Source organism: Conger conger, chromosome 6 (genome assembly GCF_963514075.1).
Source record: "Conger conger chromosome 6, fConCon1.1, whole genome shotgun sequence".
Taxonomy (NCBI): Eukaryota; Metazoa; Chordata; class Actinopteri; order Anguilliformes; family Congridae; genus Conger; species Conger conger.
Window position 1 is genome coordinate 23,129,733 of NC_083765.1, and position 16,351 is coordinate 23,146,083.

General features: G+C 45.6%; 1 protein-coding gene across 1 annotated transcript in view; it reads left to right on the plus strand.

The window, feature by feature from the left end:
- The window catches only part of slc4a11 (solute carrier family 4 member 11), a 63,751-nt gene that overhangs the window by 27,570 nt on the left and 19,830 nt on the right, over window positions 1-16,351 (plus strand). The window contains exons 4-7 of the mRNA XM_061245487.1: window positions 7,175-7,218; window positions 7,491-7,719; window positions 14,524-14,605; window positions 15,686-15,809. Coding sequence (XP_061101471.1) covers window positions 7,175-7,218; window positions 7,491-7,719; window positions 14,524-14,605; window positions 15,686-15,809 — 479 coding nt within the window. The remainder of the gene's footprint in view (window positions 1-7,174; window positions 7,219-7,490; window positions 7,720-14,523; window positions 14,606-15,685; window positions 15,810-16,351) is intronic.

A 16,351-nucleotide genomic window follows, 5' to 3' on the forward strand; every position in this document is an offset into this window, starting at 1 on the left:
GGGATGGGGTTATTTAGCCTGTTGTGTGATATTCAGGGGAGTGTAGATTACTCCTGTGCATCCTGCATGACATTCACACAGCAGCAGTCAGTGTTAGTGTAGAGGCTGTGTGTTTAGAGAGCAGCAGTCAGTGTTAGTGTAGGAGCTGTGTGTTTATAGAGAGCAGCAGTCGGTGTTAGTGTAGGAGCTGTGTGTTTATAGAGAGCAGCAGTCGGTGTTAGTGTAGGAGCTGTGTGTTTATACAGAGCAGCAGTCAGTGTTAGTGTAGAAGCTGTGTGTTTATAGAGAGCAGCAGTCGGTGTTAGTGTAGAGGCTGTGTGTTTATAGAGAGCAGCAGTCGGTGTTAGTGTAGAAGCTGTGTGTTTATAGAGAGCAGCAGTCTGTGTTAGTGTAGAGGCTGTGTGTTTATAGAGAGCAGCAGTCGGTGTTAGTGTAGGAGCTGTGTGTTTATAGAGAGCAGCAGTCAGTGTTAGTGTAGAAGCTGTGTGGAGACGGGACCCCAGTTTACACAGCATGCTGTGATCAGACAGAATCACCTGTCAGTCAGGATCTGCTCTCTGTCATTTATTCAGCCACCCTAAAGCCTTTAGCACAAGAGGGCAGTGCTCATTTCACACCCGGGCAGCATCCCCTGGGATCTCACATCACAGGTTGGACACGCTGTGTCGTTAGAGAAGCGGGGGGGGGGGGTGGCCTTGCTTTTGGGTCCAGACAGAATGTTACAGTCTATTGGCAGTGGCTCAAGCCCCGGTGTAGCCATAATAGGATCCGCACAGCTGTTGGGCACGAGAGCAAAGCCCATAACCTCGCACTGCTCCAGGGGGGAATGTCCCCTGCTTAGTCTAATCAACTGTTAGTTGCTTTGGATAAAGGCATCAACAAGATAATAAACTGTTATTATGCATTAATTATTATTATTGGTCCAAACTGAGTCAGTGGTGTGTGTGCGGTTGTCCCACTATTGAGCTGCCTGTGAGCATCATCTTTCTACCCACTGTACTGCTCCCTTCCTGACCATCTTCACCTGTACCTCACCCGTACCACGGCAACCTTCAGCTCTTCAAAATGGCCGCCGCTGTTTTTGTTAAATTCTCAGTGGTGTGTCTGAGCTACACACCAGTCCATTTCAGTAGCGTGACAACAAGCCTTTCTCTACACACCAGTCCATTTCAGTAGCGTGACAACAAGCCTTTCTCTACACGCCGGTCCATTTCAGTAGCGTGACAACAAGCCTTTCTCTACACGCCAGTCCATTTCAGTAGCATGACAACAAGCCTTTTATCTACACGCCAGTCCATTTCAGTAGCGTGACAACAAGCCTTTCTCTACACGCCAGTCCATTTCAGTAGCGTGACAACAAGCCTTTCTCTACACACCAGCTAGTGTAATGAGAAGGAAACACACTGGTGAAGGAAATTGTGGACGTTTAATATTTAATAATAGTAAATAATTGAATAATCTACTGAAGTACGGCTCCTGAGTTAGCCAGTAGATTGGTGGAATGGAAAAGCAGTGGGTGGATTTGAATGAATTTTAGTGTTGGAGAAAAAACTGGGATATTTAAACTGGGAAATATTTAAATATGTAAGTGTTTATGAATTCATTTCCATTTGGAAAAACTGAAGGCGTCATGATCACTGTGACAACTGTTTCCCCTGCAGTATCGTCTTCGTGGATTTCTGCTGCCGTATTGAAAATCTGCAAAACTTTAATGAAGTTAAGCCATGGCACTACACGCAATTAGTATTCAAATGTATCACAACAATTAAAAAAAGGTTTGAATGTATTTAAATGTTCAAACCTATGATTACAGTGTTGTTAAAAAAAACCTTTCTTTTGAACGAAGAAACAAAATCAGAATAACCATTATAAGAAACAAACGCACAATAATAAAACAAATAAATATAATGTCCAAAAGGGAGTAGGAGGAAGCATTTATCATATAGCATTGTGAAATATATGGAAAACATTGATTAGATTTTTGGTGTTGTGGCGCACACAGTTGTATAGTCTGGGCGGAAGTTGAGCTGATGGTATCTGCCAGTGGGTTGGCGGTATTGATTCTTCACGTGGGGGTCAGCAGGCAGCTGTTACCTGGGCAACAGTCGCAGGTGCGTAGCGAGAGGCGTCCCGTCTGCTCTCAGACAGGTGAGCGGGTGGCTTAAAAGCCCAGCGCGAAACCAGCCCGACCCAAACGACCCCGACGTCTGGGTGACTGCACCATCTGTGGCCCCGAGAGCTAATGAGCTCCAGTCAGAACTCTCACACTTATACAAAAACACAGCAAAACAAGGAGAGCATCACAAACAAATAACAAATAAACTCACAAAAAGTTGGACAAAAAAAACCAAGACAAGCAAAGCACCTTTTAGCCCAAAAGTGTCCCGAGAAAAAGCGAGGGCGAAATATATGTGCTAAAGGTGGGCATAGAAGATTTTCAAGCACAAATGAAGGGAATCTGGAGGACTGAGAGACAGAAGGGGGTGTCATTGTTCATTAAGCCTGATAAACAGCGCTGGAAATGGAGGATTGGGAAGAAGATGGCGGCGCTCCTGCCTGCCCGTCTGATTAGTCGGGAGAGAGACGGGAATCTCCGCGCCTCCCTGCTGCGTACAGCGCACTCTCCTCCCCTGCCTCTGCGCAAAGAGTGTGTGTGTGTGTGTGTGAGTGTGTGAGTGTGTGTGAATGTGTGAATGCCGTCATGACTCATACGTGAGTGTGTGTGAGTGTGTGTGAGTGTGTGTGCATGTACAGTGTATAGTGTGTATAGGCTATAGGTATATATGTGTCATTGTGTGTGTGTGTGTGCATGTACAGTGTATAGTGTGTATAGGCTATAGGTATATATGTGTCATTGTGTGTATGTGTGAGTGTGTGTGCATGTACAGTGTATAGTGTGTATAGGCTATAGGTATATATGTGTCATTGTGTGTGTGTGTGTGTGTGTGTGTGTGTGCGTGTGTGTGCATGTACAGTATATAGTGTGTATATAGGCTATACGTGTATATATGTGTAGTTGCCTTTCTTTATTTAATGACGGAGCACCACTTTGATCTCGGCCGACTCTCTCTTATGAAAGGGCTCAGTATCTTAGCAGGATTAGATGTATATATTTTCACACTTGCAGTAACTCAGACCTCCCCGGTAACACTGCTTTACGGGGTGCTATGGTTACAGCAGCTGTCCAGACTGTGACCCCATCAACACATGGGGGGGGGTTAATGAGAATCCCCCCCCCCCCCCACAGGTGTGTGTGGCCCCCCAGGTCTGCCAGAACAGAGCTCATTACCCACCGGAGAGTGGAAATATACCGAGGGTTTCACCCTCCATCCTCCATTATCTCATTTAGTGTTGTCAGGAACATTTGAATCAGTGCTTCTTTGGTTTACCAATCGGCTTAATGATTTGGTGTTTATTGTAGCAGTCAATGCTTTAATGACAGCAGGAAACCTAGGGTTAGTTGCTTCCCTTTAACCAGGACCCCCCCTCCCCTTTATCACAGCCCAGCACACAAAACACCTCGGCCATCTTGCATACAGGAGCATTGGCAAAGCTGTTGCCCACCAGGGGGGTGGTTAGCTTCAAGGAGTGCCCCTTGGGGCAGTTGCCTCAGGCTTTGCTTATCAGGGAGATGGCAGACTTTAACAGTGACTAAGAAAGGGAATATTTTGGATGGTAAAAAAAAGGGAGATTGACAGGAGTAAAGAGATAGAGTGCAGTTTCCAATCAACGGAGTAGCACAGAAATGCTGACTCTTTTGGCAGATGAGAACATCTCAGAAACAAGGTAAAATGGCCCTGATCCACTTGAATGGATTCAGCAGCTTAATCAGAGCACAAATCAGAGCAACAGCCCACCATGCTGGCAAATGGACTGGTGTAGAAACAGCTGTTTTTCCATCCAAGGAAAGCTAAACAGTAGAAGTCCATTAATGTAAATAACATAAAAATAGCTAAATAAGTCCAGCATTATAGTCTCTATAGTTTTACCATTGGCATATTTAAATAAAACCCTTTGCATATACAGGTGTTCCAGGTGTGTATATACAACACAGACCTGGCAACCCTCATAGGGGTCAGTACAATAAAGCACCAACCTGGAAACCCTCGTAGGCATCTTTACAACACCACACAGACCTGGCAACCCTGATAGGTCTCAGTACAATACTGCACAGACCTGGCAACCCTCATATGCATCAGTCCAATCCAGTGCAGACCTGGCAACCCTACAGCCAATACAGCGCAGTGCATTCAGGTCTTACACAATCTGCACACCAACTTCCCTGAATACGATAGAAGAAGCCAGACCAGTTCATCACTCTATGGCTCGTTATTGACACATACAGTGACGATGAAGGGACTATCGCCCACTGTGGTCTGCAGTAAAGCCCCACAGATTGACTGTGGACTGGCAGCAATTAGAAGTTAGTTCCCTTTCCTCCAAGAACAGCCGAGACTGAAAGCTTTGATTAAAAACATCCTAAATAATAAAATAAAAAAAGCTGTCAGCCAAATTGGCCCTAGTTGGCGTAATAAGGAGCTGTGTGTGCACGACTGAAGACACGAGGCAGAGCCCTGAAGCAGGATGTTCACCCGCCGAACGGAGTGTTCCCTCTCCCACGCATTCACACCTCGAACGAGCCAAACATACGGGGTCACCGGCGAAAATCACTCATCTGTTACTGCCTTTCTTTCACTGAGAGAGGGAGAGAGAGAAAGAGAGGGAGAGAGAGATTAAAGCATTAATACGAGACATTTATATTCAGCCGATCCTGTCTTGCACTTTCTTCTGTCGCTCTGGAGAGAAAAACTAATCTCACTCCCGGCTCCTTGTGTTTTTTATCTTTTCTGCACTCATTTGTGGAGCAGGCTTGTCTTCACATCTCTGTTCCTTTGTGTGGTGAGAGAGACGTAGAGCGATAGCTTCCAGCGGCTGCATGCCTCAGCCACCAAACCGCCGTGCAGCCGAGCGGGAGAGAATTACCCAAAGGTCAGGGAGGGCCCAGCAATCGGCCCAAATGTCAGGGAGGGCCCAGTGAATCCCCCTGTGGAATAAGAGCTTTTTTTTGGTAATGATCTGTCTGCGGGGTTGAACAGTAGGGGAGATCCTCATACCTGTGTGAGTGAACCGTTAACCCAGGGGCACAGGGGCAGGTGGGGAAGGACCTGGTGACAGGTGGGCCAGGTGTGGTCACCTATGTGCCCGGTGTGTTTTTACCTCACTTGGTTTTTGGGGGTACTGGCCTAGTTTCTGTAAAGTGTCTTTGTGACAGTTTTCAGTAAGAAGCACTAAACAAAATATATCTTTTTAAAAGTGGCAGGTGTGCAGTGCTTCATCGTGTATAATGACCTGGATCATTTTAGCCATTGATTGTCTGCAGGGTCAACACACCCGGTTACTTTCAGCGCATCCCAGGATCGGTGCAGTGATAGACAGCTAGTTAGTTAGCATTAGCGTGATGTGTTCTGCTGCAGTTATGCAGTGCATCACAGTATGACAGATACGAAGTAGCTTGCATATTTGTGTGTGCAAAATACATGGCCTACTGCCTGGAAACTCCATGGGGTAGCTTCTGAGCTCCTCTTCATTCTTGTTTTGACACGCACTTTTCTGATGAACCCAAGTGTATGGGGTTCTTCAGTCCCTTTTTTCTCTTTTTCAAGGGGTAATTAATACGATTAAAATATCTGTCTTATCTGGAAAAGGGGGGTTTACAGGGTTTGGAGGAACCACCAGAGACTGTGGGGCTGAGATTATTCTGGTTTAATCTCCAGGGTCTCTGAGTTACTGTTCTAATTTAAGTTTGGAGCCAGTGAAGGGTCAACTGTTTAGCTGTAAGAGTAAAGCCTGGTGAACTTCAGAAGTTAGCATTTATCCTTATCACAGAAACCCTCTGATCCCTGTTTATGTAGGAGCTCAGCAAAACACACTCTTAATGTTTTGGGTCTTAGTTCTAGTCTTTTTCTTACAGGGAGGGAACTCCTACCAAAACCTGATTTGATTATGTAGTTCCAGGAAATTTAAATGTTCTTTTTTAGTGAACTGGCTTGCAGGCAATTGCAGCTGGTGTGTCAGGAAGTCTTCATTTCAGAACATTCCTGGCCTTGTCCCTCCACCTGCGCTCACTGGCTGGCTGTTTTCTGATACAGAAACACGTGAGAGGAACATTAGCGCTGTTACTGAAACTGCTCCACGGTTTAGCTGGTCGACCAGTTCAGACCAGCTACCAGCTCAACATGGGTTTAGCTGGTTGACCAATTCAGACCAACTCCCAGCGTGGTGCGGTGTGGTCAGCTCAAGCTGTGTTTTGAAACAGCTGGCAGCTGGTTCAACTCTGACAGACTGGCAGCACTAGCTGGTTGGTCATCCCATTTATATATAAATAAAGGCAGAGGTGAATCAATATTGGCTAGTTTCCGATTGGCAGCGTCCGCACATGCTCACACAGGACGGCCTAATCCACGCAGAGGATCCTGGCCCACACCCAAGCATCCGCAGATCTGGGCTCAGAAGCCCTCTGACGATTCAGGGGCTTATGTTCTGATCTCATGCATCAATTATCTAAACACTACAAGGCACACAGATTAGTGCGGAGATCTCCCCTTTTCCGGCAGTCCTTTCCGGAAGCTGTTTAGGTTGTTTAGACGGTGATGCCCGTGTGCGCTTTGCGCTCTGAAATGAGTGGGCTTGTTTAATCAGACCAGCCGCTCCGTCTAATTAAGGGACAGGAAACTACTGCCATTCCACACAGGGCTGCTGCAGATCCTCATCCATCATATCTCTCCTCCTACACTTCCTGTGATGTCACTCCGATTGTGGCTGAACACTTATTGTGGCTGCGACACTGAATGTGGCTTACGCCTCGATTATGACTGATATCCTGATTGTGCCTGATTATATAATTATGACTGATATCCTGATCCTGATTATTACTGATTATTTGAATGTGACCCTTTGCCAGATTTTAACCGATATCCTGCTGTGTATGGTATCCTGATTGTGGCTGATGCGGTGATTGTGACTGAGATTGTGATTGGGACTGATACCCTGATTGTAACTGATATCCTGATCGTGGCTGATTGTATGATGGATATCCGAACTGTGATGGATTGCAGTGCAGCTTCAGTAAGTGACGCTCGCTCCTGGGTTTACTCTGTGCTCTCTTACTCTGCAGATTCAGACGACTCAGGATGTGTGTTGCTGAACACTTCGAGAAAAGTGAGCCTGATTGTTTTAATTTTCTACTTTCTACTTTCATAGGGTATTGGAAATAGCAATTACTGGAATATGTTGTCAATTCATGGGCTACACTGCAAAACCCCCCAAGAAGAACCAGTATTTCAGTCTTATATTGAGAAGTTAGATCTTATTTCTTTCACCTTTTTGCTGAATAAGACAAAAGTAGTGCCAGTCAGATTTCAGGATTTGTCAATGGAATGAGAAAATTTCAGTTGTCAAGGGAACAGTAACACCATGTATGTTCTGTACAGTACGTGAAGCTGATGAACTTCGAGGAGGAAGTGCGTGCTCACCGGGACCTAGACGGCTTCCTGGCGCGCGCCAGCATCCTATTGGACGAGACGGCGGCGTCGCTGGACGATGTGCTGAAGAGGATGCTGCGTCACGTGGGGCAGGACCGGCACACGGCCGAGCCCAGCTGCAACTTTGAGGAGCTCATGAGCATGCTGTTCACCGACGCCGGGACCCAGGAGGTCACTGGTGAGTGCAGCCGTCCAGCCCACTGCCTGTTCAAAATGTGACCTGAGGAGTCTTGCCCACTGCCTGTTCTAAATGTGACCTGAGGAGTCTAGCCCACTGCCTGTTCAAAATGTGACCTGAGGAGTCTAGCCCACTGCCTGTTCTAAATGTGACCTGAGGAGTCTAGCCCACTGCCTGTTAGAAGTGTGACCTGAGGAGTCTAGCCCACTGCCTGTTCGAAGTGTGACCTGAGGCATCTAGCCCTCTGCCTGTTCTAAATAATGATGATAAACCCTCCCTGTTTCAGGCACACTACAGGGAGTGTAGCTGTCAGGCTCACTGTCTGTCCTAAATCCTCCCTGTTTCAGCTCATTACCGAGAGTATAGCTGCCCAGCCCACTGTGTCCAAAATCTTGACTGTTTCTGCTCATTACAGAGCGTAGCTGTGCCATTCACTGCCTGTCCTAAATCCTATTTCAGCTCATTAGCCAGCCAGGGTCAGTTTTAGGTAAAAAGATGATATTAAACATGATATTAAATGTGTTTTAACCTCCACACAGATACAGATAACAGTACTTTTGTAAATATCAGGTAGCCAGTAGGTTTGAGTGTTTGACTCTTCAGCGGAGTGTGTGTCTGGCCCGGAGTGCACTGGAATGTTCTGGCGATAGGTGTGATAGGTGAGACAGCAAGCGACTGGTGCTGTTTGCTGAGGAGACATCTTTCAGCTCTCACACCTGCAGTACTACAGGATGCAGCTCTGTAGCACATACTCAAATTCACCTACAGTGAGGTCCGTCAGTTTGGATTGAACTGTAATTCCCTCTCACTGCACTCGACATGGATGTTAATTTGAGGGTACTGACATGTACAGTGCATGAAGTGATTCATGTAGGAATTACAGCCCTTTAAAATGACTCTCCTGTCACTGTCCAAATACTTATGGACCTCACTGTATATCCGCAGTCCCCTTCAGGGTAAGAAAAGCCCAGAATAATTAGTATTGTGCAGATATGTATGCGCTGTTTGCGTATACATAGTCAGGGGTCCCTTGTTCCCAGTGTGGATCGTGAGTGGAATTCCAGTCGAGTTTCCAAAGATACCTGGATCCCAGGCAGACGTTCAGAAAGGACAGGAACAAAGGAGGCTTAGGAGAATGATGGGAGATCCATCTACCCCTCACCAGCAGAATCTTTTATTTCACCACAGAAATGTTACACACCTACAGGTTTGAAATAAGGCTTCATTCCCCTGCTTGTAAAGGGGGGGGGGTGTTTCTCTATTGCTAGTTTATTAAACCCCTACATAGGGCAGTTTTTCTTCTGAGAGAATCAGCCCCACCAAGTCCAGAAAGCTTTGGGTGCCATTTTACCGTTCTGCAACCAGCTGATGGCCATAGCAGAGTCCAGCTTACGCTTATGCCCCGCCCCTTTCGGCCGCTTGACACACTGGTTTGAATATGATTTCTAACTGACCTTTAGGGGTCTGGTTTTCTGCCTGCTAGGCCCCACCCTGTTTTGGCCCTTGGTTCACACTATTATGGTACGGTATCAGTCTAGCAGTGCTTAAGCAGTGAATGTCTGTTTGCTAGCACTCATAGTGCATGCGTATGAATGCGTGTTTGTAGTGAAATATCTTTGTCCTTGATAAAAAAAATAACTGCCAGTTGACGCGAAGACTAAATATTGGATAAGTGAGTGTTTTTAATTCTCTTGTCTGCTTTAACCTCCCTTTTGCCTTATGTTGTTGTTATATGACTGAACTGTGTTTTTGGTTTTCCTATGCAGACCGCTATCACAATTTCGCTTTCTCTGATGACGGTAAGCCCTGGTAAACTTTGGATGTACATGTACCCATGACATTTCATCCAGTTGGTGCGTGGTAAACGTCACAATGGGTGTGTTTTGTCCCGTGTTTACCCCCATAGGGCTGGGCTGATATTTTCATTGGATTATAACTCCACCAAATTTTGCAGACATTTACCATTTTTTCTCCCGCCATAAACGGCTGTTTAATAGGGCGGTGTGAATTAATTCATTCATTAATTCATTCTCCCAGATTTTTACCTGTAGATTGATTGTCTGTCCCCTGAGGAACACTAAGCTGTAATTTTCACAGTGCTTATTAAAAATAATGTTATATTAGTGATGGATGTTTTCATTATTGTGGGTTAAGTTATCGCCCCAGCCCTAGTGCCCTTTATGTCACATGATGTCACATGATGTCACATGATGTCATATGTTCACTGCGCTGTGATTGGTTAAAAAGGAGCACATTTGGTGTTGACTGAGAAGTCGGCCTTAGGTAGCGAGCACCCCTTTACCTCCTTCCTGTTATTCTGTCAATCACTGCCCACCCTCCATAAACACACACACCCGCACACACACACACACACCGACGTATGCTCATACATACACACATACTAACACCCAAACACACATACACACACCAACATATGCTCAAACATACACACACACACATACACACACACCAGCATATGCTCATACATACACACACATGCACACTCCGACATATGCTCATATATACACACTAACACACAAACTCACACACACACACACAAATGTAAGTACACACACACGTGTGCATACACACTCACATAGAAACAAGCACACGCACACGCTCAAATACACACACAGATACACACTCATAAACAAACACATACAAGTTCAGATATACACGCACACACACATACATACATGCACATGCACAGAAACACACTCAAACACACATGTGTACTATGTGTGGTTTCTTGGTTGATTTTTGTGATCTGTCCGTTTCTTGGCTTATTTCTGAAGCAGTAGAGAGAGAGGGTGGAGGTTTCTCTTACAGTCACGACGCACGGAATGAGTGAGAATCAAACATTCATCAAATCACGGTTGAGGGATTTGTCCAGACCACCAGAAATGGGTTTTGAATTTTAAAGTGTGAATCTATTAATGATATAATCTAACGGCTACAGAAAAGCGTGGGTTTGGAAACCGAGCCCCAGTCTGTAACCAAACACATCAGCAGGGTTTAATTATAAGAAAAAAAATATTAATAAGAAAGAGTATGAATAGTAATGTATGTTAAGTTAAAGATACAGGACAACTCATTGAAGAAGAAGAAAGAAAAAGACAGTGATATACTTTATGGAACCCCGTGGGGTAGTTTTCCTCTGCATTGAGACCAGCTCCAGTTCTGAGGCCAGTGCCTGGGTCAAGGGCCTTACCTGCCCTGCATCTCTTTCACTACACAGCAGTGACACTGTTCCCTGTGTGCTGTGGGACTGGAACATAGAGGGAAGAATGCAAAGAAAATGTACAGGCATTGGCAAACAGGATCATTTACCACAGTCAGTCACCCCTGCTCCAGTACTATTGCAGTGGCAGGAGGATTTACACCCCTTTTTTTGAAGCCTGTAGCCTCGTGGCTAAGGTCCATGACTGGGACCTGGAAGGTTGGTGGTTCAAGCCCCGGTGTAGCCGCGATAAGATCCGCACAGCTGTTGGGCCCTTGAGCAAGGCCCTTAACCCCGCATTGTTCCAGGAGGGATTATCCCCTGCTAATCAACTGTAAGTCACTTTGAATAAAAGTGTGAACTAAATGACAAATCATTATTATTATTTTTTAATAGGGGGGCTCCTGTCCCCTACTGAAGAAATTACAGAAACTAAACGTTGACTGTAGTTTGAACCAGTAACCTTCCAGGTCCCAGTCAAGCACTTTAGCCGCTAGGCTGTAGGCTATAATACCTTAGCCACTAGGCTACAGGCTGCCCCTGTAGGCATATCCGTGGCTGACTGTTGCCAGTAGGGCAACACACATTTGGGGAATGCGTCACCCTGGGTGTGGGAGGGTACAGTCAGTTAGAGGGTCCATTTCATTGATACCATTCCACTGATCAATCAGGCGCATGTTGACTGCAAGTTAAAGCTGCATATGAAAGGTCTTCCTCTGACTCCACCCTATGAGAACCTAACTGTACCCTACAGTGTGAAAAAAGCAGCTGGTGACACTACATTTTACTACTACTACTATTTGAGAACCATAGATGTTTTACACTCCCCTGAATCAGCAGTTGGGTTCACCCATGAACTGTCCCCATATTGAACACCGTGGTTGCAGACAGTCAGACAATCTAAACGAGGGTGGGAATTGGACTTACTCAGCCCCGTGTTGGGCACTAAATTTATAAAAAGAAATAAAAAATTGAAGAAAACAATGATGATGCAAGTGCTGCTCAATTCCAGCCGGGTCGTGTTATAATGGAATTTCAGAGGAGAAGAGAAGGCAAGGGGCTTTTATTGAAAGAAGAATTTTTAAACGAGCAGAGAAACCCTTTTTTCATACTTTTCGATGTTTTTCCGATGGGGGAAACAGATTGAGGTGGGATCAGTGTCCTGGCAGGGGATCAAACCCCAGAGCGCGCTGGGGGATTAGTGTAGGGCTCAGAGTCAGCTGCCCCAGCGACTGTGCCAAACCTGTCTTCAAGAGGGGGATGGAGATTGATGTGACACCTCTCAACATTACATTGCATTACATTACAAAGCTTATGTACATTGATTAGACTATGCCAGTCCCTCCTGGAGTAACGTGGGATAAGGCAATTGAAGGTTGCGGTTCAGCGATAAAGTGTCGTTGTATCGTCCAGGACTTTGAATGGTGGCAGTCCTGGATTATATGCGTCCCGTACCTGCTGCCCGTTGCTGATGATGTCATTTCCTCCGCGTTCCATGCTGACATCACCTCAACCCCTTTCCAAACGCTCCCCGACCTTCTCCACTCTTTCAAAGCCTTTGTGTCAAGATGGATACCAGAGATAACTAACCGACAGGTTCGGCGTGATAGAATGAAATGCTTTGTTCCTCCTTCCAGGAGTGAAGTTTACCACATTTGCGAGCCAAAATTTCCTAAATTTCGTTTTTCTATTGTGGCGAATCTATCGGATCGGATTTCACTTCGTGACATTTCCTATATGCCATCTAGAGACAACCTTTCAATGCCAACAAGTTCTCCTCCCAATGCATGCTGGGATGTCTGTTATATAGTAACAACAAAAGCCAGCACACCCTGCAGCTCTCCAGGACCAGGAGTGAGGACTACTGACCTACACACTGCACTGGGTTTGTGAGCAGTTACGGTTGGACAGTAGTCGTGATGTTTTTTTCTGGGTGCCGTAAGCCCTACAAGCCCTTGGACGCACTTTGGTATCAGTCTCAGATCTGTCTAAGATTTATCACAGCCTGGACTCTAAGCCCATAGATCCCACTGACCACACATCGCCGGCAGTATAATGTAACTTTTTCTCATGGAAACTTTGCAGATTTCTCTTCAGAAGACTCCCAGGCCGCAGTCATCAGGCCGGTGGTGTGACGTGGTGCCACAGACAGGCCTTTCCTCACCACCGCCCTGTGGCTGATGAGCCTTACCCTAATTACACTCCTTCTGCCTCGCTGTCTCTCTCTCTCTCTCTCTCTCTCCTACCCTTTCTCTCTCCCTCTCTCTGGCACTTTCTCTCTCACTCTCTTACCCTTTCTCTCTCCCTCTCTTCTACCCTTTCTCTCTCCCTCTCTCTGGCACTTTCTCTCTCACTCTCTTACCCTTTCTCTCTCCCTCTCTCTGGCACTTTCTCTCTCACTCTCTTACCCTTTCTCTCTCCCTCTCTTCTACCCTTTCTCTCTTCCTCTCTCCTACCCTTTCTCTCTCTCCTTCTCTCTCCCAGCATCTCTCTCCTTTCCCTCTCTCTCCTAGCCTTTCTCTCTCTCCCTCACTCTCCTCTCTCTCTCCCTCTCCATCTCTCCCTCCCATTATGTCACTTCCCCTCCCGCTGTCTCAATTTAAAATTCTCCACAATCAAGACCCTTAATTGGCAGGTAATATATATGTAAATACTGCCACATTTCAAAGCATTACATTTAAACATGACTGTGTATGAATAATCAGTATTCATATGTCTTAATCTACGAGTGGATTAAACCTTACCTTCTGTGTTCACTCTCTCTGTCTCCATCTCTTTCTCTCTCTCTTTCCCTCTCTCTCCCTCTCTCGCTGTCTCTCTCTTTGTCTCCTCTCTTTCACTTCTGAAATGTGGTTGTCATGGAGACATCCGTCCGTCTGTATGATGAATAGATTCAGCTGTAGTGTGTTGAATAGAGAGTGGTTGCCCGGGGTAACGCAGGTGACAATAGCACAGGTAATGCAGTGTCTTCACCTCCACGTCCTTGTATGGTCGCAGAAGAAGGGCGTGCAGAAAGACAGGTCGGCCATTTTACACGAGGGCAAATCCCCTTCTCTGTCACACGGCAAGGTCACCACTTATCTTTTCTTTCTTTTTTTTGGTTTCCACCTCTCTGGTTTTTGCTGATTCATTTCAGCAATTTATTTATTTATTTTTATTTATTTCAATTTATGTACCCCCCCCCCCCCCCATGTATTTTTGTTGTATGTTTTCTGTTAAATCTTCCTGTTTTTTATCCGTTCCTATATAAAGTGTCTTTGGGTTTGAGAAAGGCTCTATATAGATTTATTAAAACCTTTATTGAACCAAGTCCCGTTGTGATTCACAAATCTCTTTTCCAAGGGAGACCTGGCCAAGAAGGCAGCAGCACATACATTTACAGACAATATAAGAACATAACTAACATAAAATAAAATAAAGTGTTACATGTCACAGTATTGCAGTTATCAGGTTCAAAGGGAAGTGACCTGTGAGTGGTAAGTGTGTCAGTTGACAAAGCATGAAGGGTTTTTTTTGGGGGGGTCCATCATCAGCGCAGTGTGAGCCCCGAATGACCCACCTCCCCCTGTGACTGTATCCCATAGTGCACCTGCTCTCCGAGACCATCCAGGGGGTCACCGCCACGGCAACGGGAGTTCACTACCAGCAGTCGTGGCTCGCTATCCTGTGAGTTATTACTGCTTCCTGATCCCCCCCCTCAATCCTTGATTCAGTCTGCTTGTGTCACAACCCTGTCCTCATCTGACCTCTCTGTGTGTGATTACTGATGTCTGTGCAGCTGTAGGGTGAATCTGTGTGTGATTATTGATGTCTGCGCAGCTGTAGAGTGAATCTGTGTGATTATTGATGTCTGCGCAGCTGTAGAGTGAATCTGTATGTGATTATTGATGTCTGCGCAGCTGTAGAGTGAATCTGTGTGTGATTATTGATGTCTCTGCAGCTGTAGAGTGAATCTGTGTGTGATTATTGATGTCTCTGCAGCTGTAGAGTGAATCTGTGTGTGATTATTGATGTCTGCGCAGCTGTAGAGTGAATCTGTGTGTGATTATTGATGTCTGCGCAGCTGTAGAGTGAATCTGTGTGTGATTATTGATGTCTGCACAGCTGTAGAGTGAATCTGTGTGTGATTATTGATGTCTGCGCAGCTGTAGAGTGAATCTGTGTGATTATTGATGTCTCTGCAGCTGTAGAGTGAATCTGTGTGTGATTATTGATGTCTGCGCAGCTGTAGAGTGAATCTGTGTGATTATTGATGTCTGCGCAGCTGTAGAGTGAATCTGTGTGTGATTATTGATGTCTCTGCAGCTGTAGAGTGAATCTGTGTGATTATTGATGTCTCTGCAGCTGTAGAGTGAATCTGTGTGTGATTATTGATGTCTGCGCAGCTGTAGAGTGAATCTGTGTGATTATTGATGTCTGCGCAGCTGTAGAGTGAATCTGTGTGTGATTATTGATGTCTCTGCAGCTGTAGAGTGAATCTGTGTGTGATTATTGATGTCTGCGCAGCTGTAGAGTGAATCTGTGTGATTATTGATGTCTCTGCAGCTGTAGAGTGAATCTGTGTGTGATTATTGATGTCTCTGCAGCTGTAGAGTGAATCTGTGTGATTATTGATGTCAGCGCAGCTGTAGGGTGAATCTGTGTGTGATTATTGATGTCAGCGCAGCTGTAGAGTGAATCTGTGTGATTATTGATGTCAGCGCAGCTGTAGAGTGAATCTGTGTGTGTTTTTGTCCATCTGCGCAGCTGCAATGTGAAGAGTCTGCAGAGGCGGCACGTCTGCATCTCCCGGCTGGAGCGGCCGCAGAACTGGGGGGAGAACTGCTGTGAAGTGCGCTACGTCATCCTGGTCCTGGCCCCCCACAAAATGGTACCCACCCGACCACAAGGGCCAAACTCTAAAGGCCCATCCACACCAAAAACTATAACTATAAACGATAACGATGTGAGCATCCACACTAATGAACGATAACATTCTGTAAATAGTCTCTCTGCTATGTCATTTTGCACATGACGCCCTGTAAATTCTGATGGGTTTTGATTGGCTTTTTGTTTTATGATCGTTCATGCAGTGATCCCGACGATATCATCTGTCTGTCGTTGTCGTTATAGTTGTGGTGCATTAATGAGTTGGAACGATTTGTAAAACAGCATATTTATAGTTCATTATAGTCATTGTTCTTGGTGTGGATGGGCCTTAACCCTAACAGTCCCCTCCCTGAGTTAGAAACCTATAGGAGCATTATGTTAGCATACCCAAGGCAGCTAGCTCATAGTGGCATGCTTTGTTAGAATTCATACCGCTCACAATGAAATTGAGTGTTGAAATCGCCTTGACACAAAAGATTACATACTTTAGAGTACAGCAAACTTACAAGGTTGAATGATTACATGTTTAGGTATGTGGATCAC